This window comes from Solea solea, chromosome 7 (assembly GCF_958295425.1).
Source record: "Solea solea chromosome 7, fSolSol10.1, whole genome shotgun sequence".
NCBI classification, from domain to species: Eukaryota; Metazoa; Chordata; class Actinopteri; order Pleuronectiformes; family Soleidae; genus Solea; species Solea solea.
In genome coordinates, this window is record NC_081140.1 from 5,073,017 (window position 1) to 5,095,931 (window position 22,915).

Below are 22,915 nucleotides of genomic sequence, written 5' to 3' on the forward strand. Positions count from 1 at the left end.
CGCCCTTGTGTCATTTGGGTTTAAAAAGTCCTATACATGTTATGAAGTCTTTAGTTAATGTGTTTGTTAGTGTTTGTAATTAAAAATAAAAATTAACCTCTGTCATGTTTTGATCTATATTATTTATATCGAGAATAAAAGTGCAACCATCTCAGAGCCCTGTGGTACACCCCCGTAGACATTTTCAGTTTTAGAACATCCTTCAAATCTAATACCCTGATCTCCAGATATTAAGTCAACTTCTTGATGGAAAATCACTTCTCTACATGTTTGTTGAACCAGTATGATGACGTTAATATTCTGTACAAACACCGACAAACTGTACTTGTATTTGTAACCTCTTTATGAACTTTTCTGGCATAAACACTGACATGGAGACCATTCCTGAGGAACCTGTTAAGTTAGGGATAAGGCTTTGTTTAGACTGTCTAAAATGTGGAAGTCAATGAGAGTCCATAAAAGATTAGCCGTGCAAACCTGTGTGTGTGTGTGTGTGTTTGGCTCCTCCTGCACCTCAGAGCAGAGAATGTTGCTAAATTTGACATGATTGGAAACCAAACTTTTAAACAGCGACTGTTTTTAATCATTCACATTTGGCAAGATGGTTAATAAGACATTTTCCTGCGGGGTGACAAAGTCAGAAAATATATTTTTCATGGCTTTACACACACCTTAAAGTCTCTTATAATGAAATAGTGTTGGCTGCAGACCAGTTTTCTGTTGCTGCTCTTGCCATGTTTCCATCTATTTCCAGCTTTATCAAAAGGTCAAAAGAGAACATGTGTCATATTTACACATGTGATAACTCAAACCAGGAACTCTTCATTATTAAACATAGCTATTGAGGCCAAAAGTAGTCTGTGTTTTAACTAAAGCTTCCAACAAAATGAAGACTTTTACTTTATCGCCTGAGGAGTTACCTTTTGTTAATTATCTTTCTTGGTGTTTGAATTACAATAAGCTTGTATTCATTTTGTGCACAGCAACTTTCAAACACATTTCTTCAAAGAGTTCGGGCAGAACACATGGCATCTTTAGAAACAGGACATAATGCAATTTTAGTAATATATAATGAGGACATGTTCACTTTAAAATTGGAAAGAGGAACAAAAGTGTTGTTGTGTGTGTGTGTGAGAACTGTAATGAGTGATTTTTGCAGCTTGAGTTGTATGTGATCGTCCTCTATACAAAACCGCTCATTGCAGTCAAACCTAGTGTCACTCCCATAGAGACACTATGTATGACGACATTAACGGTCCCCTGATATTTTCTATTGAACTGTAGAATAGATCAATCCTGCAGTGAATTAAAAATAATTGATTCACTAGAGACGCATAGTCTGATGTAGTCTAATTTAATAAAAGCTAAAGAATAGCGTAGGATAACACAAAGTCTTTTATTTAAATCCTTCTCCAGCTTATCCACTGCAGACAATCCGACAATAAAATCAGTGACTTCATATCCCTTTTTCTTGCCAAAAGCTTCGGCTCTCTGTGACTTTAAATTTAAATGAAAGCAGTCATGGTACAAGGCAGAACTTCAGAGTCAGAAAAACAAGGGCTAAGGGAAAATGAGGACGCAGCACTTAACAGCACCATCAGACAGCTCTGATGTCTGCTTGTTGATAAATGAGTATTCAGATGAATTAAAGCCCCCCCCCCCCCCGGTCTCTGCATCTGCTCACGTCCGAGTAAGTGTGAGATGGAAGAGCTTTTGGACAGATCACGCAGAGCTGCAGGTCGCCCTCGCTGCTGCTGCCCCTCTGTGAAAACGAATTACTTTTTGCTTTGTAAGTGACTTTCTGTCACTGATAACAAGATAAAACAGATGCACAGTTAACCCGGCACACTCACCTGCACATCTTCACACACAAGTGCAGAACTAAAAGGGCAACTAATGAGAATTCTGAAACAACCATAGGAGGTTTTTTATTTATGTATGTATTTATTTATTAATTTTAATTATTTATTTTAATGAGAAATATATAATCTATGAGCCATTACATAAATGCTACATATCAACATAAACATTTGAATTGCAGGTCAAAACTTTGAATTGAATGCACAAACAACATATCGGCTAGTCAATATGAATGGGAACAGCTGTGTGGTAGCTGTTGTGCAGGGCTGCACCACGTGTGAACAGTGACTGGCTGCTTGTGCTTTTCTGTGTTAAAAATGTCAGTGTCACTTTTCAACATAAAAAAAATACCCTCTCTCTGTTTCTCAGTACATGAGAGCACTGGTTAGATCTCATGTCACCCAGAGACATTTCTGGCTTCACACAGGAAGTGATTCGCTGTATGTTGACACAGTCATTGCAAGATAACTGTAAGCAGGTTGGTGTACGTCTGAAAACAAAGTAACACCCACAAAATATTTGAGCTCAGAAGTGAATTCTGAGCTCAGGAAACGGCTTGTTTAGCAGTTTGACATGAAAAATGGCTCTTGTCCCTGCCTGCCCTGTGCTGCTTATTCATTTCATTTCATTTATTTGATTAGGACAATGCACATTGATCAACATATCAGCAAAAGCATCAATGTAAATATGTCGGAGTTAGCACATTTGCTACATCTGTGCTGCTATTGTAAGGTCTGATAGTATTGCTTGACAGGGCCTGTTTTCAGATGAAGGAAGCAACATGGAGTGCTGGTGCTGCGTTCATGAACGTGGGGAAAAAAACAAGTTGTGTATAAAGACAGTTGCGCAAACAATCCAATTCATGCAGAATCTATTCATAGAGAATAAATACACACATATTGTTGTTGTTTTTTTACAGTACGGTTTTGCGTGTTTACTAATAAGACTGGCAGAAGATTAGTTACAGTGGAGGAAGGGCTTTTCAGAAGTGTTCAGAGATTAATTCAGAGGAAGAGACAGAGACAGACTGCGAATAGCCCTCTTAAGCACTCCATCAGTTGAACAGCAGTCTTTGAAAGAATGCCACAGAGTCAGGGCCGAGCTGAGACACTGCTCTCTCTGTTCAGCTCTCGAGACTCTGGAGGAAAACACACTGATTTGAAAGGCTCAAGTTAAGAAGCAGTGAATCTCCTTCATTCATTCTGGGCCTCTCTATGCCATGGTTTCGTAGTCCTTGGTCACAAATAGTTCCACCAGGCTGTTTGTCGAGGTTGACCGACAGACAGTTATTTTTGTATTAATGATTTTGCTCTGACATTTTGTTTTTAGTATTTTGGGGAGCAAAGTGACAAGGATCCTTTGACAGGGTGAAAACAGTCCCAACAGTTCAGCGAAGGCCGGAAATACTCAGACAGATTTAGGTGATGTAACCTTTAAGGGCCGAACATGTTTTTCACACTGAAACGTCTGAAAAAGCTTCCTGAAGCTGGTAGAATTTTCTAAATAAAACATCTGAGTGTAAAACACTGATTATCAACATTAGCTGGATGCCACCAAGGATGGAGTTTTTCACTACATCAATAAATAAGCAGCCAAATAATTAGGCATGGAATAGGTCAAAGCAGAACAGCCTCAGGGACTCTTTTTTCTCTTGGTGGCTGTTTTGTAGCCTTGTCTTTGGACTCAAAGGAATTCTCTGAACTTGGCAACAATTTGAACCTTTTAGAAAAAGCAAATACGAGTCAAAAGGCTCGACTGCCTTTGTTAGTTCCAGACAGTTGAAGCAGTAACTATTTTCCCATTCAGCACTGACATGGTTTAACCGGCTCATGCACCTGTGCTCATCTGAGTGGTCAAGGTTCACGGCAGGTTTGGTTTTATAATGAGCTGTGGTCAGGAGTGACGTTGTCACACTGATGTTTTTAGTGGCAAAGCAGTCGTCACCTGTGACACTAGGCAAATGATGGTCACCTGGGGCGGCGGATTACGATGTGACGCACGTGGAAAACAGTTGTGTTTAGTCATGTGATTTATGGTTGGGCATTTGTGATGAATTAGATGGTTATTATCAGAACTGCACAATATAAGAGCACATGTGTGATCAGAACCCTGCAATAACCAATACAAACATTTGACTGGGACACGGATTTTGCATCCTTTTGTTTAGAACAATAACTTGTACAAGCCACGTTGACTCAGCCATGACTTCATCCACAGTTTTTTGTGTTTCTCAGTACAAAACATCACACACACACACAACCGCTATTAACTGACGACAGTCCACCTACATGTCTCTTTATATTCTGAAGTCACGTTAAATCATTCTTCAAGGTTTGGTGAGATCCTAAATCTCTGGCATCTTCTCCCTGGTATTGATTGATTAAATGCCAAGTGTGCGACTGTATCGTCTAGTCTGTTCTTTCTCAGGATTAGAACATTTAAAATTGCTTCCAAAGTCTGTTGTAGGTTTGAAAATCCTCTTCAGGCGAGAGTTTGTGTGTGTCTGTGTGTTCAGCTCCCCCAGTTTCAGAGCACAAAGTTTTCCTGAACAGAAGATTTTATTATTGGAGATGAGACATATGGTACATATAAAATGCAGGTCTGCATGAAGACTGGCACTGTTAAATAAAGTGCTAAAACATAATGTATTTGGAAGGAAATGAATGGATTTAAACATACAAGGAAACAAGAATGCTGCAAACAAAGCCTGGTAACAAACAGCTTTGGCATTCTCTCCTTTACCTGCCTTCCCTTTTCCAACACTCCTTTTAACACAGCAATGTCTCCCTCTGTTACCCTTGTCCCTTTCCTCCACCCTTGTTCTCGTCTCTCCCATCCTAGGGGTATTGAACCCTATGATCCCCCCACAACAGTGCTGGTCCAGAGACACGAGCCCCAGGGAGTCTCCACCATCCTCAGCAGCACAGACTTCTTCCAGAGTGAGCAGAACCGCAAAGTGATCTTGGAGCAGGTGGACAGCTTCCAGCTGCGTGAGAAGTACATGTTCGCCACCACCACCCGGGTAAGAGAGAGAACATTTAGCCGACAATGGATCTGCAGTATGTGGTTTCTCTCTTCATTTTAATTCAAGCCCATTTGATTTGTTTCAAAGAATACATTTTCCCTACAAACCCGGCATTTAAAAAGTCCTCATGACATGGCTGTCGTTCTTGTCACAGTATTGATTAGTCAATGACGACATAGGTAAACAAGCAAAACCGTCTTCTTCCTGTTGGAGGACTTCTTGCCACCCCAGTGGCTGAGGAGGAGACAACAGTGTTTTGTTTCAGAGGACGAGGATGAGACTGGATTTTACATGATGCCAGTGAGGTGCTGAGGAGGGAGGGATCAGAGAAATGCAGGATCATCACCGCGATGGCGTTGATACATCTCAATGTTATGTCGGGAATTAGTGTAATCCCCCGAATACACGATGAGTCATCATCATCATCATCATCCTCGTGCCTAAATATGCAGCATCTACTAATGCTTTAAGAGTCATATCATGGGGTCTTTATGACATCTGAGTATTTAGTGAAAATTGATGGACATGTGCTGTCAGTTTTACACCACATTCACTTTACTAACTCAATGATTTCGATTTAAACATAAATGTAGCTATTTCAAATATGTCTCCGAGGGCTTTCTAAAAACCTCAAATTTACAACCTCACATGTCATGTGTTATGTTGACAAATAAAAGAGTATTTCCATAGAAGAGCCAATGAACCATAACATAGTCACATTTAAGAAGCAAATGAGAAGAATAACCTAACCTAATACTTGGTAATTTAAATATTTAGATAATATTATAGTGCAATAATGACATCATTTTAAAAATGTTTTTGCTCGTGTCTTAGAAATTAAAAAGTCCCTTTTGTTTGTCCTGAGAATCGCTGGCACAGTTGAACTGTTCGTTGTTACAGGTTAAAGGCCATTTGTTGAGGTTGTTGGAGTTTCTGGGTAAAAGCAAAACAGCTGAACTGTAAAATAAAAAAGCCAGAAAATATTGGCTGTAGGTGTTGGAGTAAATTAAAAAGACAGTGTGTTTCTTGATTTTTTTTTTACCCTCCTCCCTTTTTGCTTGGTTTTGCCACCGCTGCTGTCTCTGGCGCGGTTGCAGAGTTCTCTGCAGTTCCTGTGGTTAGACAGATATAACTCCCCACCCCAGTCTATGCATACGGTACCAGTCACCAGCACTCCACAATGTTTCATAGCATCTCAAATTAACTGTCCTGCTGTTCCTCCCGTGCACCTGCATGCATTTTTAACAGCCTACATTGTTTTGCAGCCAAGTTAAGCAATGTCATGAGCAGCCAATCTCCCACCTCAGCATATTCTGCTGAGTACAACAGATGTTAGATCAATATTTGGCTGGCGGTAACTTGAAACACTCTGTTTGTCATCATTAGTCAACAGTGTTTGCGTAGCAGGAGACTCATCTATGCAGCAGGCAAACAGATAGTGGAGCAAATGGTGAATATGATTTGGATCTCACCTCCTCCTTAGTTTCACAGGCTGCTCGAGATAAGCTTTCCTCTCTGCTGCACGCCAGCTTTACCGCGGTTTGATGCTGCTGTAGTCCTTCAGACACAGTTGATTACAAAGGGAGGTTAGTGGTGGACGCATTGTCAGATCTAATCATGAATTTCAGTTGGCATAAGAAGTTTTGATGGCCAGTGTGTAATATTTAGGACGCTTTATTGGCAGAAATTAACTACTCATAAGTTTGTATGAGTGTATAATTGAAATAAATTAAATTAAAACAAATCATTCAGCCATCGCCTTCTATGTATTATGTCGTCAGTAATATCTGTATCTATTGGAACCTCATCAGCTGATGTACATCTTGTGGCACCACACCTTGTAGTTTGTGAATACCGCACTCTAGCTCCCTGATGTGCTTGGGAAAGGGAGGTGTGAGTGGATGAGTCGTCTGTTTGTTGCGGTCTGCAGTCTTACAGTCTTACAGTCTTACACACTGGGCCTTAACTGCGTCTAATGTGCTTTAAATCAGCACGGGAATCAAAACATTGCATGAGGTTTATCGGAGTTCACCTCTAAACATTTTGCTAGTCCTGTTACAAACCTTGCCGCTAACCATCACAATTAATTGCCCATCCTTCGACCTTAACCTACACGTAATTATAATCAAACACTACAACCCAAACATGTCCCCACAACAATGGTTTTGAACCAAATAAAATAGAAAGACCAAGTGAAATGACAGTGAACTATTAACAAAGCTTATTAACAGCTTTTATACAGTAATTACTATCCCACATTTAAATGGCTGATCACTGCAATCATTATCTCGATTAGACATTTCATCCGCACACAGCAATAAGTACACGCCATACTTTATTTATTCAGGTAAATGCTGGTTGAGAACAAGAAGCACAGTAAAAGGGAAGCACATCATCCCGCGTCAGTTTTATCTGACTGTGAACAGGAAGTTAGAATGTTTTGCATCACCAAAGTTGTGAAAATAATTTTAGGTTACCACTTCTTATCTCATTTAGCCCTAGTGAAGCACAGCCACATATCATTTTCTCACCATTTTCTTTAACATATATTTCAGATATAAATACAAATAACAGTGTCTTGTTGTCAATGCATATCATAGTTTGTAATTCTAAGAATATCTCCCTACTTCCAGAACCATCAAAAGCTCTGTGCTAAAACTAGATAAAATCCAACAATGTAGGTAGAGAACGGAACCTCAATTTAGCCTGTGACCTAATACTGATGATCAGAGAGACTCTGAGGAGAAGAGGACAAAGTAGTACTTCCAACACTTGACTTGATTGTGAGGGTTTTCTGTCTGCATCCTTTGCTCAGACATGGTTGTTTCTAAGCACTTCATCAGTGCTAGGTGGTATTAATGTGACCAGCAGGGAACAGGATGTCAGATAAACTCAGGGACGCTGTTATGTTTATTCAGAAACCAACACAAATGGAGGCAGACGGCTAAAGATGAAATGTGGTGCTGTGGTAGACTCTTTTCATCAACTTGGAAAAACTTTGTGAAGTGAAACCGTCTCAGTTCCCTGTTATGTGCCATTACCAGTACGACTTGAAATACATGTATTACTGATTAAAATGGTTCATTTTCAGTTTACTTCTCTTTCACTGTCACTGTAATCTTCTGTAATTCCTAACGATACGGAGGATGACACTGGCTATGTTGTGATCCCTTTTTTCAAAGATTTTTCATTACACTGTCCTAACTACTGTTGTCATTAAACCGTTGCTGATGAAAAGGTAGAAAAACACATAAGTCATTTTTAGTTAGAGTGGATAATAATTTGAGGTTATGTTTACCAGGTGTATTCTTTGTTTATCTCTTCCTGGCTGACAACATGTACCATCACTCAGGCCGTGGGTGGGCTGTTGATTTATTTACTAAAGATTATGTAGAAACCTGCAGTGCACAGCTGCTCGTGATGCCTTCATTAGAATACTATTGGTGCCTTCAGTAGGATAGGGAAATCAGAAAATATTGGTTGCAGACATTGCTGTGGTGCACTGCTACTTTCACCGTTCATAGCACTTCTGTCCAATCTGTTTCACATTAAATCAGTTGAACACATCGTCACATCATCACCGGGGCGATGTCACTCCTAATTCTGAGTTCCGACGTAAATGGAATGCAGCATAACAAGCTGAAAGGGGGCATATTGCCATCTAGTGTAGCGGAGGCAGACACACTGCTTCATTAAATGGATTCCTTGCTAGTGCTTGTATACTGGGACAAGGACAGCTGTCTTATTAAACATTGGTAGCTCAACTTAACCGTGGAAACATGACGACTTTGCAGAAACTGTTGACCAGTGTTGTTAGAGAGAGATCAGGACTGAGCCACCGCTTTTGGAAGCATAGGCAGTCAGATGCCCTCCTACATCTATGAGCAATAGTGACAGTGAAAAATGATGACAAGTGGAATCCTATTTTAATAGGATTAGAATAATGGATATGAATATCACAAGGGCCTTTGGCTGTGCCGAAGTGCCCAAGATAATTAAAGAGCCATAAATGGAGTTGTATCCAACATTAGAGATTCTGAGGAAAGGAGATCTAATCAACTCACATAGACACCAGCCTAGAAATAAGATGCCTTTTTTTCACTGCATGTTACATGCAACAAAATTCAGGTGCACTGCCTGAAAATATGGTGCTCAAACACCATTATCTGTAACTGTGTTCCTAAAACCCCACGCATTCAACAACGAAAACCCCACGCATTCAACAAAACTAAAACCACAGGCATCATACTTTGTATTTTGAAGTGTCTATTTGATTAAATATACAGTTTATTTAATACCTGAAGTATTTTCTAGGTTTAGTGTATCAATGTGGTTTCATACATTACATACTCAAGGAACCAACCCCGCACCACTCATGGGGTATGTTGATGATTCTTCATATGAAACCTGTGATTGTCTTTGCTGTGCCAGTGCGATATGATGGCTATCAAAGGAGAAACCAGGTGTAACTAGCCTAATTATCAGTATGTAAGAGAAGAAAAACTCTGTCTAGAGCCATTTAAACAGGCTCCTCAGACCCTGTGATGAACAGAGATGAGACATGTTGACTTCTTGCAGTTTTACCAGCTGATCTGAATAACATTATTGTCTGAGGTGCAGTGGGTCATGAATATGTAACAGATTCTCCTTGATATAAAGGCTGGAGGAAGAGCAGACAGGGGACCTCATTACCAAAACTCTCAAGAATGTAAAGGTCTGATGGTAATCAGCCTACACCCGTTGGGTGAAACAAAGACACTTTGCCTCAGAGGTTTAGCCTGTGACATTTCCAGATTGTTTTGGGGTCAGTGAAGGTACCTTTCAATATGATTTAGTGTTGGCCTTAAATGAAAGAGCCACCAGTGAACACACTCTTCCTCTGGGCCAGTTTTGTCACCTTGTTGTTGTTTACTGCGCTTTGAGCGGAGCTCTCGTTCTCTCTCACTCTTTTGCTTTGTGGGTTACAGGGAAGTATTAATGCTTCACTAGGGTGTTTTAGTTTTATGCAAATCATTGGGAAATGTGTGCATGACTCACCACAAACACAGAATCTTTTATCAAATTGGCTTAACTTAGGTTTGACAAGCTGGTATTTTATAATTCTCATATTAGAATAACTGTTTTGAGAGTGACCTGACAGCCGAAGGTTATGGATGCACACACAGGTGACTGCTGCAGTATGTAAGGTGATGGAGACAGCTGGAGACAACAGTTAGATAGTTGTTTGACAGTTTTTCGGTAACCTGACTAGCTTATCTGGAAAGTAGGTTATCATGAAAGAGGTATGTAACAGTGTCCACGAATGATGTGTAAATATTTCTACTGTAAAGCAGAGGTTAAGTACCCAGTAATGAGCCCTGCTGAACTCCTATGTCCTACAAGGACACATGGTTGTCCCTCATTATTTTATTAGATTTCATCATTCTCTGTAAATGCTGGCAAATAGTTGCACTCGTCACTCTCAGGACAAAATGGAGAGAAGAAAGACTTAATAAAAGAATCAGTCTAAATAAAAGGCTCATAGTTGTACTAAAAACTTAACATTTTCGACCCTGCAGGTGATTCTACTTTGAGAGTCTAGACTGTGACTTTTTGAGGATAATACATCTCTTCCCCTAAAAAAAATAGTAAATACACATGGATTTAAATGGCGTTCATTGGATGTAGAGATATGCAAGTCTAACAACATGAATCTCACTGATAGAAACGTATACAAAAATAACTGCCCTTACAAACGCCAATAATGAATATATAATATCCATATTTCTTCTATGCTGATACCACTGACCATGTACAGAAGCTTTTTATTTAGCTTAGCCTTTATTCGTCTCTGTAAATCTTTGTGCTACACAGCGCTGAAACAGCAGAAATGAATAAACATATCAGAAACTATTAATAAAAGCCTTTTTAAATGAAGTCAACTTTAGTAATTCATAGAAACTTAATAAAATTAAAAAAAAACTCAAGTATTTTTATTGGACAACATAATAAATGTTGTCTTTCAGGATCTAAAGGAATCTCTTTACTTGCCCCAGGGTGTTCAAGCATCTCTGCACACACTCGCTATTCACTACAGTTTGTATAATTGCAGCAGGCAGTTGTTTGCTCAGTCAGCAGTAACATTACTCCTGCTATCCCTGCAAATAGGGCTGTGTTTTGATTTGGACTGATAAATGCCAGGATACGATAATATCAGCAACTGGAACTTTGTATTATATTTGCAATCCATTCAAAATGATTCCAATTTTGTCTGTTTGCCACATGCACCGGCTTCAAGCCCAGGACCCACATCTCAGTTCAGGGATTTGATAGTGTAGAGAGGATCACTTTGAGTGATCATGAACACAGTGTAACACCCATTTATCACAGTTGCCTCTGGATTGCAATCAAATGGAATCATTTATCATCGCCATGTCACTTACACATGTAACTACATCAAAAACATCCTCCTGTCTAACTTTTCCCTTTTACTCCCATCTGATCTGATCTGATCTGAAAACCCTGACTGAATTTCTGAAAGAAAAGTACTGGTTCCTTTCACACCGACATATTATATGCACAATGCACAACGATTGTGTTTTTGACCTTTCATAATTCTATATATACTTTTTCTTTACGTACCATACCTCCATTTGTCCCTCTTTCCATTCTTTCCATTTGTCTCGGGACTAGTTGCTGTTTTGCTTTCACACCACACGGTCGATGTGGCTGCTACGCTGGATAAATCAATAGAGTGAATGGAAAAGGCTGAAATGCTTTGTCTGAGGATGCTTGGGCACTATAGAAGGAACACAAATCTTTTCAAGGGACACACACGACGCCTTACTGCAGGCCTCAAGTACACTTGTTTTCTTTTTTTACCTTTTCTATAAACTGCAGCCTCACTTTGTTGAAATGTAAGCTGCTGATTGTTGTAATATGCCTTTCATTAACTTTACATTGAACATTTTATGTTATTTTTTTTAACTTAAGGAACTTTATTTAACTTATTTTCTAAGTGTAACAAACAAATTCAATTTCAGAACTTAGAATAACCTAACTGTCCAACACTAGTGCAGAATATGAATCTTCAATTGATTCATATTCTGCACTAGGCAGGGACTTCCCCCTGGAAATAAGGACTTTATCAAGAACTGTGTGTGTGTTTTGACTGTGCACAGTTCCTGCTAAAGTGCTTATTCATTTTATTTGGCTTAATATTTTACCCCCTCAGAAAGAACTTGCTCATAGGGAAAGTCCAGGAACCTTCAAAGTTGAGCCTGCAGCGCTGAATTTACCTGGTCGTGCTCCAGCACTTTATTTCAGGTGATCAATCTCCACAACAGCTCGTAAAGTCACAAACATAAAGTCATGCACAGGCAAAGTCATACACTTGTAGAGAACACAGGAGAATGTGCAGATGCTGATGAGCTGCAGGGTTAGCAATAGAAACACAATAGTGAGGGAAGGTGAAATAATTCTAAACAAGTGTGGTTAATCTGGAATAACGGACAGGAAACCTACAAAGTAAAACAGGAAGTTAGCTAGATGAGATAGATAAGGACAAGTGAATTATTATTATGTGTGTACTACAAAGTAAAACCAAACAAATAGAAAAAGAAAGTAAATTCCAAGAAAATACATGAAAATGTCATTTTTTAAAACGTATCATATATCATACAACTAGGGCATGTAACCGGAGGGTTGTCTGTTCAAATCCCTGGGTGAGTCAAGGACTTGGGTGCCCCTGAGTAAGGCACCCAATCCTCCTTTGGATTTCTGGGTCGTGTGTAATAAGGATGGGTTAAATGCAGAGGTCAAAAGTGCAAAAGAACTCATCCTTACCCAAATATACTGCAGCTCTACGTCAATGTTTTCACCTGAATCCTATTTTATTTAGCTCTAGATGTAGCTAAGCTAACAGTTTCAACTTCTTGGTCATTTGAAGTTAACCTTAGCTCACCTCTCCTGGTTCTCACTCGGTGTGTAACACATCTGATAGCATGCTATCCATAATAATAAGTGCTGCAGCACACAATCTTTGACATCCAAAGGGTGATTACAGTTCAAAACCTGTTAAGAAGTTACATCTTAATATGAAAAGCTTGTTTTAATTAGAGTAATGCTTTGACATCTCAACTCAGGGTCTCAGGGACGCAGACACTGAAAGGCTCATCATTATATTCTATTTCTATTGTCATGAATCAAGAGAATTGTCGATGTGCTGCTTTCCTGGTTGAATTCCGTCCTCTGAATTGTCCCCGATCCTCCCTGTGTCTTCATTCCTCTCTGTCTTTTCTGCCACCTCTTCCTCTCTAGAGGCTGTTGAACAGTGGATCAGAGTAAATAATAGATGTGCTCCGCTCTCTGTAATATATTTATACAAAGAGTGGAGGAGAGTATGTAAACTGACTAATAGAGTAGGTGTAAATAGAAGTGCAGAAGTGGAGCCTCAAGGCTGGAGTAATCACAGAGAGAAGAGCAACCACCTTCATTCATGGCTTTAACAATAGATTAGAGGATCCTGGACTAAAGTGTGTGACATGTTCCGTTTTAATGCAGTTTAGAGTTGGAAAGCTGAAGCCGAGGCTGGATCACTGGACAAGTAATTGATTGCTCTTTTTTTTCCCTCTTTAAATTCCACTTTCAATGTCTGTTCTGGGGTTAAAATCTCAGATTAGAGAGATAATCTTCAACATTTGAACTATGTCTTTTTTTGATAGTTCACAGATGATAAAATGGGTCAAACATCATGGCACCTTTCAAAAAATGGATGAAAATCATTATTGCATAATGAAAATTATGAATAATCAGGTATTGAAGAAAAGTAATAATTAGGAAAATAGGGTAAACAACAAGCATAATATGAATTAAGGAGTCCAAAACAGAAATTATTTAAAAAAAAGAACATAAACAGGATGTTACATGTTTACAGTTTTAATAAATATTTTGTCATCCAATAGATCCACTGATTTGATTATATAATTAATGTCATGTGGTAAGGAAGAAGATTAAATTAGTAACTTGAAATATTTAAGGATTTGCCATCAAGGATAATAAAATGAATCAGATATTCAACATTATCATCAAATTGATTGAAAACAATAACCAATATTATCTTTCAGTTTAAAATTCCAAGATTCTTGTGATATTTCACATTCAAAAAAATCAAATAGGCAATAGTTTCAATACTCTTTTGGCAAAAGATCCAGGAAAAGGTCAAACTTAGCAATAAAAGAAATGTTGACATTTGAACCTTCATGACCCAGAAATCATGGAACATGATGTCAGTAAAGTGCACACCCCTTTGAATGCAGTGGTTTCTTTGTAGGCAATAAAGGCTGTGGAGGAAAAACAATCTCGGGTATCATTCATCATCTGTTTTCTCTGACACTGGGAGTGTTTTCTCAGTCTGTGGGAGACGATGCACACCCTTCAGTTTAAGATCTGACGTGTACGTTGTCTGTTCCATCCAAAGCCCATTTCGAGCAGTAATGCTTGAAACAATATCAATCTCCACAAGACAACACATTTTTGTCTTGGATTTTCCTTGTTTTCCTCTTAAACTGCACCAGTCAAAATTTTAAACCCTAAAACTACTGTTCGGTTCAAATATGTGCTTTACATGCTTGCCCCACCTACAATGACGTCTTTATAATATGGAGCAAAGAAACCTTTTTTACCTTAAAGGAGCTGTTTTCATTATTAAAAAAACACGTATGAGAAAAGCTGATCTTGATGTAAATCTTTGGTGGAATTACCTGTCGCATGTGGGCCACACTGTTGGTGTAGTGGTTAGCACGCTTGCCTTTGCAGCAAGAAGACCTGTGTGTGTGTGTGTGTGTGTGTGTGTGTGCGTGCGCGCGTGCGTGGGTTTTCTCTGGTTTCCTCCTGCAGTCCAAAACCATGCAATATGGGGATTAGGATTAGGTAAATGTGTCCCTGTAGGTGTGAGATTGTGAGTGCATGGTTGTTTGTCTCTATACGTGGCCCTGTGATGGACTGGCAAACTGTCCAGGGTGTACAAAGGTGCCTTTCGCCCTGTGTCAGTGGAGACTGGCACAGCACCCACTGTGGGATAAAGTGGTAGAAGATGATGGATGGATGGATTTCACGTGCAAATAAGCTTTTTAATGTCCTCTTTTTATTCTGTATATGAGATGGACTTTATCCCTGTTTTTATTCTGTGATATTTTTACCTCAGTGATTTCTCTAGTTATACAAAAAAGGTGTTCATTATGAGACCAAGACACTAAAAATAAATAACTAAAAGGAAGTAAATACTTGTCAATCAAACATTTGACACAACATTGATGTTTTTAAGTGTTCAAGTAAATTAGACGGGACTTAAAGTTGTCTTTCCCCCCAAAAAACATCACAATTTGTTCCTCCATAACTCAAAAACCTGTTTGTCAGTCCGGATATTGATTCCAAGTTGGAGCTGATGCAGCAGAATTTCACGGCATGTTACCATATTTCCTGCCTCCGGGATGTTTAATGGTTTGACAAAGTGATGAGTAGTTGAATGAACAGTGCTGCTCTCTGTGTCCTTTTACTCTCCAGAAACTGCTTGGCAGCCATGAGTCGTCATCTGTTCAGCTCTGGGTCTCCTACAACCGCCAGCCGATGAAAGCTGCCCAGTTTATGACCCGCCATCCAATCACAGTGAGTCTCCTTCGACATGAAGAGTAATGATTCATAAGTTAAGAATTTATGGAAGCACCACGTGTTCAAATTGGGCCGTGTATCAAGAACTCGGTACATTTGGGTGCAGACGATTGGACAGGTGGAGGTCTCCTCTCCTGCAATAATGTCAGTGAAGCACCACCATACAAGTTTTGCTGAATGTGCTGTCACTGAAGGAAATACGCCACAATCGAAGCAGACGTTTGATGACTTCCAAGCCTTTTTTTAACTCACCGTTGTTCAGCATTACTCGTGAAACTGCTGGACCTGATTCTGACAGTTTAAGTCACTGAATGACATGATGTTGCACCCGGTTTATACCAAAGGCTTAGAGTCTGACTGACTGAAGCTCCGTTGTCCCTGTAACAAGTCACTGAGCCATCAACATGATTTTGAAGCTGTAAGATAAAGCAAAACAAATTATTATACCTTCATTTGCCCTGTGCTTAGGTCTAACCACACGAGCAAGGTATTGTTTTTCTCTGTTTGTATGTGTGTGTGTGTGTGTGCATCTTTGTAAAGGGCAGTTAAATATAGACTTTAAGGCTGACTCGCATGATTGGGGTGGAGGTGTCAAATGAAACACTTCTCATTTACTTTGAATGGGTTGCTTCACTGTTGCTTGCAGAAATTGAGCGAGAACTGACCAGTCACATCACTTTTATGCATTTAAGCTCAAACAGTTCTCCTGGACAAGGCCGTTGTCCCAGGTGCTGCGTTATCTTAGTATCATACAGAAGATTTACATCACATCACTATACAACTTTAGCTTCCTTTAGTTAATTAAAGCAACTCCAGTTACCTATATGTATATATATATATATATATATATATATATATATATATATATATATAGTAGGACTAACACAATAATGTTTTTTTTTGTAATGTCATGTAAAGTGTGGATTACTTGAAATGAGCAAACTGGTGGAATAATGTGGTAGAAAATAAATGACGACTTTCATATTTATGTGGAAAAACCAGCCACACTACTGTCAACAGTATAACAGACGTAGAGTCTTTTCACAATGTGTCTACTTATGTATTCTGTCCTCAGTCTAACCAGACAGTAGGTCACTGACCTCAGTATGTCACCCACTCTCTCTCTGTCTCTGTCTCCCTCTCTCTCTCTCTATCTGTCTGTCTGTCTGTCTGTCTGTCTGTCTCTCTCTCTCTTCAACAGGAATACTACATAGCAGATGCATCTGAGGACCAGGTGTTTGTGTGTGTCAATCACCTAAACAACGTCACACACCTCTACATCTCAGACACACAAGGCCTTTCCTTCTCTCTGTCGCTGGAGAATGTGCTCTATTACAGTCCTGAAGGCTCTGGCAGCAACACACTCATCAGGTGCAACACACACCCACACACACACGCACACACGCACACCCACACACACACTGCCAGACCTGCTAGGCTTGTTGGACACAAAAGACTGAGAGAATTATTATCACTAAGATCCTATCAAAGATGCATGGCCAGCTTTAAAAAACCAAATCTTTGCCAAGGACACTGAATCAGCCACTGTCCTCACACGTACTTTACGGGTTCGTTGCTTCATGTTATTTGAGTAACAGTATTAATACCTCATTGTCAACATGGCACACCCTCCATCCAGTTTTTACTGGATCAGTTTTCTATGCGTGTATTTTCAGAGAGAAGGATCCAGTTGGTAACTTAGTCTCGCCGCACTTTAGCGACAATAATCACTCATTTTCAATTTGGATACTTTGAAGTAATAGATGTGTTTTTGTTATTTCACAGTATAATGGAAGGTAGTCCACGTTTACAGCCATGCTCCTGAAGACAGGCTGTTACTGGTTAACGTGAGGCTGGGTCACAGAATGTCTCACTTTTCTTTTAATCACACGTCGACTGATGAGATATGAGACACGTGTCTTTTTGGAAATAGAATCCTATTTTTTATGCAAACCACTCGCATCTCATGAGCAGTGCAAAAATGATCTTTCACCACAATTTGAATGCGTCATGAACACAAGACATTCTGTTCCTGTTTCAAAGTGAACGCACTCTTGGCTTTCAGATCCCCGATTCCATTCTTTCAACAAAGCTTTATGGTGAAATATGTCCAGTAAAAAATAAATGTGTTGCTTCATACTGAGAAGTATTTAGTGTGTTTATGACTTTCACATGCAAACCCTATATAAAACATGAGACATGCTCCCTGAGCGAACAGCAGATCATCTAGTGCACAAGCATTCAGTGTGAACCCAATATGAAGTGAGGATGTTTACTTTGTCTAAATCTTTTTCTAATAAGAATTACTATGCATGTGCAGGACAAACTAAACCTTAAGTTACACATTTCCTCTTCCTAATGATATTTGGTATTAATTATGTAAGCTGTAGCAGCCTGCCGTAGTCCAATTAGCTCCACCATAGTCCATTAATAAACCAAAACTTGTTTTTACAGTATACATTGTCCCTGAACGTCCCCAGCTGGTTGAGTACGCTATGTTAACGTGGACTCTGTGTCTGTATGTTCGCATGAGTGCGTGTATGTGCTTGTGCATGGTTCCTTGTTTGCACGGTAAGCAAACTACTTAAAAACCCGAAACTCCGCTTTATCGGCTCGGGCTGCTCTAGAAACATGGTGGTGTAAGATGTGAAAGGGAAAGTGAAACAAGACCCTCGCCTAAATGACATACCAACATCTATTGTTTTTTCCTTTTAAACCATTTATACAGATGTTGAATACATATATTCAACTTTTCACACTTTATATAATCTATTTAACTTATTCAATCTGAAATAATCAACTTTTTTGAGGGAGTGACTTAAGTACAAGGCTGTGTTTGCTCTTCTATCCTCTTAACACTGTGTATAAATACATGTAGATATAAACAGCTAAATAATTACATGATAAAACTCTAATTACAGATAATGAACTGTAATTATATTAAGCCGCTGCATGGTGACATCTGCCTCTCAGTGTGTCGAGTGTGTCTCCTTAGACATATTAAATGTAAATAATGCTAAAGTTATTGCTGAGGTATGAATTTGTACTTGCACTATATAAAATCACTGATCCACACACCAGCACAGATCCCCCTCTTCTCCTCTGTCTCACTCCCTGAGAGGTCTCCAAATGAAAAACCACAGACGTCTACCATAAATTATACTGCATACAAGCCTTGGCTTAAAACGAGCATTCTTCTCCTTTCAATCCCCGTCCGTCCACCGACTCTGTAACCCACTTAATGTTCCTCAGCTAATGTTTTTCATGTCATTTAGTCCATAGCAGAGGAGAGCTGAAACGTGACACGTCAGGGTTGAGTCAAAAATCAGCCGTGTTACCATACTGCCAACTACTGATCATGTCTAATTCAGCATCCTCCATAGAAGTGTAATCAGAGACGTGTTGTTTTGCTGACTGTTATTTTATTATTGATAGTGTAAGGAACTATTTTGTTCTCTTATTTAGCCAGCAGTTAAATAAAATACGTGGCGTTTTATTAATGTCAGTCGCGTTTATTTGTCATGGTTTAACAAACAGAACTGATTTGGAGAAAGCATCTTTTGTTTTCTTGACAAAGATAGAATTACTCTATGTTGATGTCCTTTCACAGTAAAAGTTCCCAGCACACAATATCAGCAACACCTTTACTTTGGGGAAATTTACACCATAGCCTAGTGGAAAGGAATTGGGCTTGTAACTGAAGGGTCACCGGTTCAAGGCACCCAATCTCCATTGCTCCCTCGGCACAGAAAAGTGCTGCCCACTGCTCCGGTGCCCGGCTTGTGCTTGTGTGTGTGTGTGTGTGTGTGTTGAATGCAGAGGTCAAATTGACTATCACTAATTGGTGTGTGTGCAAAAAAAAAGAACTTACTAAAAAGCCCAACAAAATACATGATAGATGAGATAAGATACAAATGAATTGATCCAAAAGAAAGTTCCAGCCCCTGATACTATAAAACCTACGATAACAAAGAAAAAAAATATAAGAAAGTCAAAGCCATGTAAAAGAATAAACCTGAAACTAAACTAAATAGATTAACTAAATATTAATACCGTTGTATGCTGACTCAGCATATACAGCACTATACATACTCTTCGTACAAAACAAATAATGTCATATTAAGCTATTGTTCAGGAAAGTCAGCAGCATCACCATGTTCTACACTCCACTGGATCCTTCTGTTTATCATATTGACGCTTGTGACAAAGGACTATTGTAGAATGTTCTATTCCCCATTGTTGACCTGAAACGTCTCCCTGAGGATAAAAATTCAACTTGACTGCTCGGTGGATGAGAAGAGTCGTTAATAATTCTGTCAGCTTTACTACATTGTACATTCCACCTCTGTAATTCTCTGTAAGATCACGTTCATTATTCCCCGCAGCTTGTTCTCCCTCTCTCTTGTTTGTTTTTCATTGTGACAGAACATGTTGCTGTTCAAATACAGAAGGCTTTCCGCTCTGCTCTTATTGTTATTGAACACTTTCCAGAGTGTTAAGCCTCACTCAGACGTTGTTGAGCGTCTCTAAAAAAATGAAAATGATTTCATTTTATATCGATAATTTCAAACAATTGCCCATCACTCATTCGTGATCGCATGAAAGCAGAAGTCTGCAGGACCGGGCTTGATCCAACACATGTTTCATACGTGACAGATGACCTGAGGGAATGTCTTTATTCCTGAAAGGCTCCACCCATCTTGACACATGTTAGTGTCAGGAAGTGCATGATAAGCAGTTGCTGGGCTCTTTCTACCAGAGGCACCTGTATGCAGAGCAGTTGTAGTAGAACGCCCCCTCTTGTCTCTCGGAACTGCCCTGGGATTACTGAAAGGTTATTATGCAATTATTTATCAGTAACGCCAAATACGTCCTCCCCATTGTTCCTTTAAATCTTGTTCTGTCCTCTATTTGCCTCCTGTCAGTGCACAAGATATGCACAAAGGACCCTGTATACATATTTTATAATCAGAATATGATTTATTACCTTCAGGAAGATGTTACGTTGAGATGTTTTTGAACAGCGATGTTGGCTCAGGTGCTCAGGTTCTGCCAATACAAATGAGCCTCTCTGTTGTTTATGTTTTGTGTAACACACAATGACAACAAAGGCATCTTATCTTATCTCATCTACTGTCATGGCGATGGATCATTGTTTCTTGTTTTATTTATTTTTTTGTAAACGTTGCCAGTCTACGTGTCCTTGGGCGAGACACTGAACCACTTCATTGATGAGCACAGGTGTGGAGGAGGCTCGTCGCTCACAACATAAACAAAATATTCCTTATGACACAAGTGTCAAACTGGTGGCCCTCCAATCAATTACATGCGGCCCGCCCACCACTGTGCGAGGTGATGGAATAGAGACAGAATATAAGACTAAATGTATTTGCCGGTGATATTTTTATAATAGTAATAAGACATTCGGTTGTAATCATTGCTTTATTAAATGTATTACACTCAACATGAAATTACATTTATTTAAGCTGTTTTAATCACAATTATCCTCGTCATTATTTGCTAAATTTTCAATTTAATTCTCCGTTTTTGTGCATCATGAATATGTTTTTATTGTGAATCATTTTATATTAAAACAAGCACTTTTACTTTGCAATTCTGTCTAATATCATAATGAATATCTTATATTGCCCACCGGCTACTAATTAGTTGTTTTTTCCACTTTTTTCCCTCTTTGGCCCCTGCTTGACCAGACTAGATGGTAATTGGCCCTCAGGTTATTTGAGTTTGACACCCCTGCCTTATGATATAAAACAGCATGAATCTAAGGCTTTGCACTCAAACAACAACAAAGTGAATAGTTGTTGATCATAGTGACAGAGGAGAAGACTCTACGCCGTCCCTTAGTTTGACCATTATCTCTCTCCTCTGTGTTTCAGGTACTTTGCAAATGAGCCGTTTGCAGACCTGCATCGCGTGGAGGGGCTTCGGGGCGTCTTCATCGCCACGCTCATCAACGGCTCGGTCAGCGAGAACAACATGCGATCCGTCATCACCTTCGACAAGGGAGGGACATGGGAGCTGCTGCAGCCGCCTGCTGCCGACAGCCTGGGAGGAACTGTGGACTGTCAGGTACAGAGAACTGTGGCATGTGTGTGTGTGATGCGTCATGTCACACAGCACAGGTTAATATTCGGATATATGAGTTGAGATACAGTATATTATTCACAATGGAAACACAAAAGTGGTTCAAAGTCAATGGCAGACAGCAATATTCTATCAGTGTTGTCGGTTCATTACGGTAAAAATAGATTTTTAATTAATGTTTGGAAGGAGAAGAAGAAGAGGAGGAGGAGGAGGCTGCTGATACACACTACTAATAATAAAGATAGAAGTACTTTTGAGGTTTTGGTCTTTGCTGAAAGTTCACTTAACCCCTTCTGTCGTAGAGGATGTTGCTGAGAGGTAAATCTGAAATGCAGACGGCTCAAATAAATAACTAAAGAACACCATCTGCCTGTCTCTCTCTCCTCCAGCTCAGTAAAGGTTGCTCTCTTCACCTGGCCCAGCGCTGGAGCCAGCTGTTCAACATCCAGCTGAGGAGGATGCCCATTTTATCCAAGGACTCTGCACCTGGACTCATCATGGCCACAGGTGAGACGACAAGCATAAACTGCACAATCATGTTTTTGTGCAGGCAAATCAGATCTTTTTTTTTTCTACACTGTAACTGCAAGTGACTCAGAAGGATTTGTGGGTCCAGACATAATCAACAAATGTGGTAACAACATAGATTTAAGCCACATTTGTGATGCTGCTTTTCTAACACAGATGTGGATAAAATGGAGGTGCATTGTCTCAGCTGCAGCAGAGGCTGACGTGACTACAGCCTGCTGTGCAGTCAGTTCTGGCACTGCTGCCGTGCGTGCTAAAAGGCATGCCAAAGATTTGAATTTGGAATCCTATTTGAGCAGCCACAATATTCTGAGACTGAGACACGTAGAAATCTGATTTAAATCATGTTTGAAACAAACTGCATGTGTCGTTTGCTGGCTAAACTCCACAAATTCATTGAATTCTTAAACTTTTCAAGCCATGATTGTATTCGAGAGAGAGAGAGCGTTCTCCTATTGGCTGTTCTACTCCGCAGCTGCATGTTTGCATACATCCCTTTGGCACTAGCAAAATGTACCTATGCTGCAGCCTTAAAAACCCCCAACACAAAACAAAAAAGAGAAAACACAATGAATCGCGTGCCAGTATGAGCAGAGCATTTCAGAGATGGAGAGGTTGCCTGGGGTCTGCCACATTTGAAGTGCATGTCTCTGTCCAAGCAGACAAATCTACTTCTCCATAGTGATCCTGCCTACTACAGCTCTAAGGCACAACAGATGACTTTGGGCGGGTGTGTCAGAATTGACAGCT

General features: G+C 39.7%; 1 protein-coding gene across 1 annotated transcript in view; it reads left to right on the plus strand.

Annotated features, from left to right (window-relative positions):
- sorl1 (sortilin-related receptor, L(DLR class) A repeats containing) overlaps positions 1 to 22,915 on the plus strand; it is an 85,083-nt gene that overhangs the window by 24,708 nt on the left and 37,460 nt on the right. Inside the window, exons 6-10 of the mRNA XM_058633646.1 lie at positions 4,702 to 4,882; positions 15,428 to 15,529; positions 16,734 to 16,903; positions 21,430 to 21,622; positions 22,027 to 22,144. Coding sequence (XP_058489629.1) covers positions 4,702 to 4,882; positions 15,428 to 15,529; positions 16,734 to 16,903; positions 21,430 to 21,622; positions 22,027 to 22,144 — 764 coding nt within the window. The remainder of the gene's footprint in view (positions 1 to 4,701; positions 4,883 to 15,427; positions 15,530 to 16,733; positions 16,904 to 21,429; positions 21,623 to 22,026; positions 22,145 to 22,915) is intronic.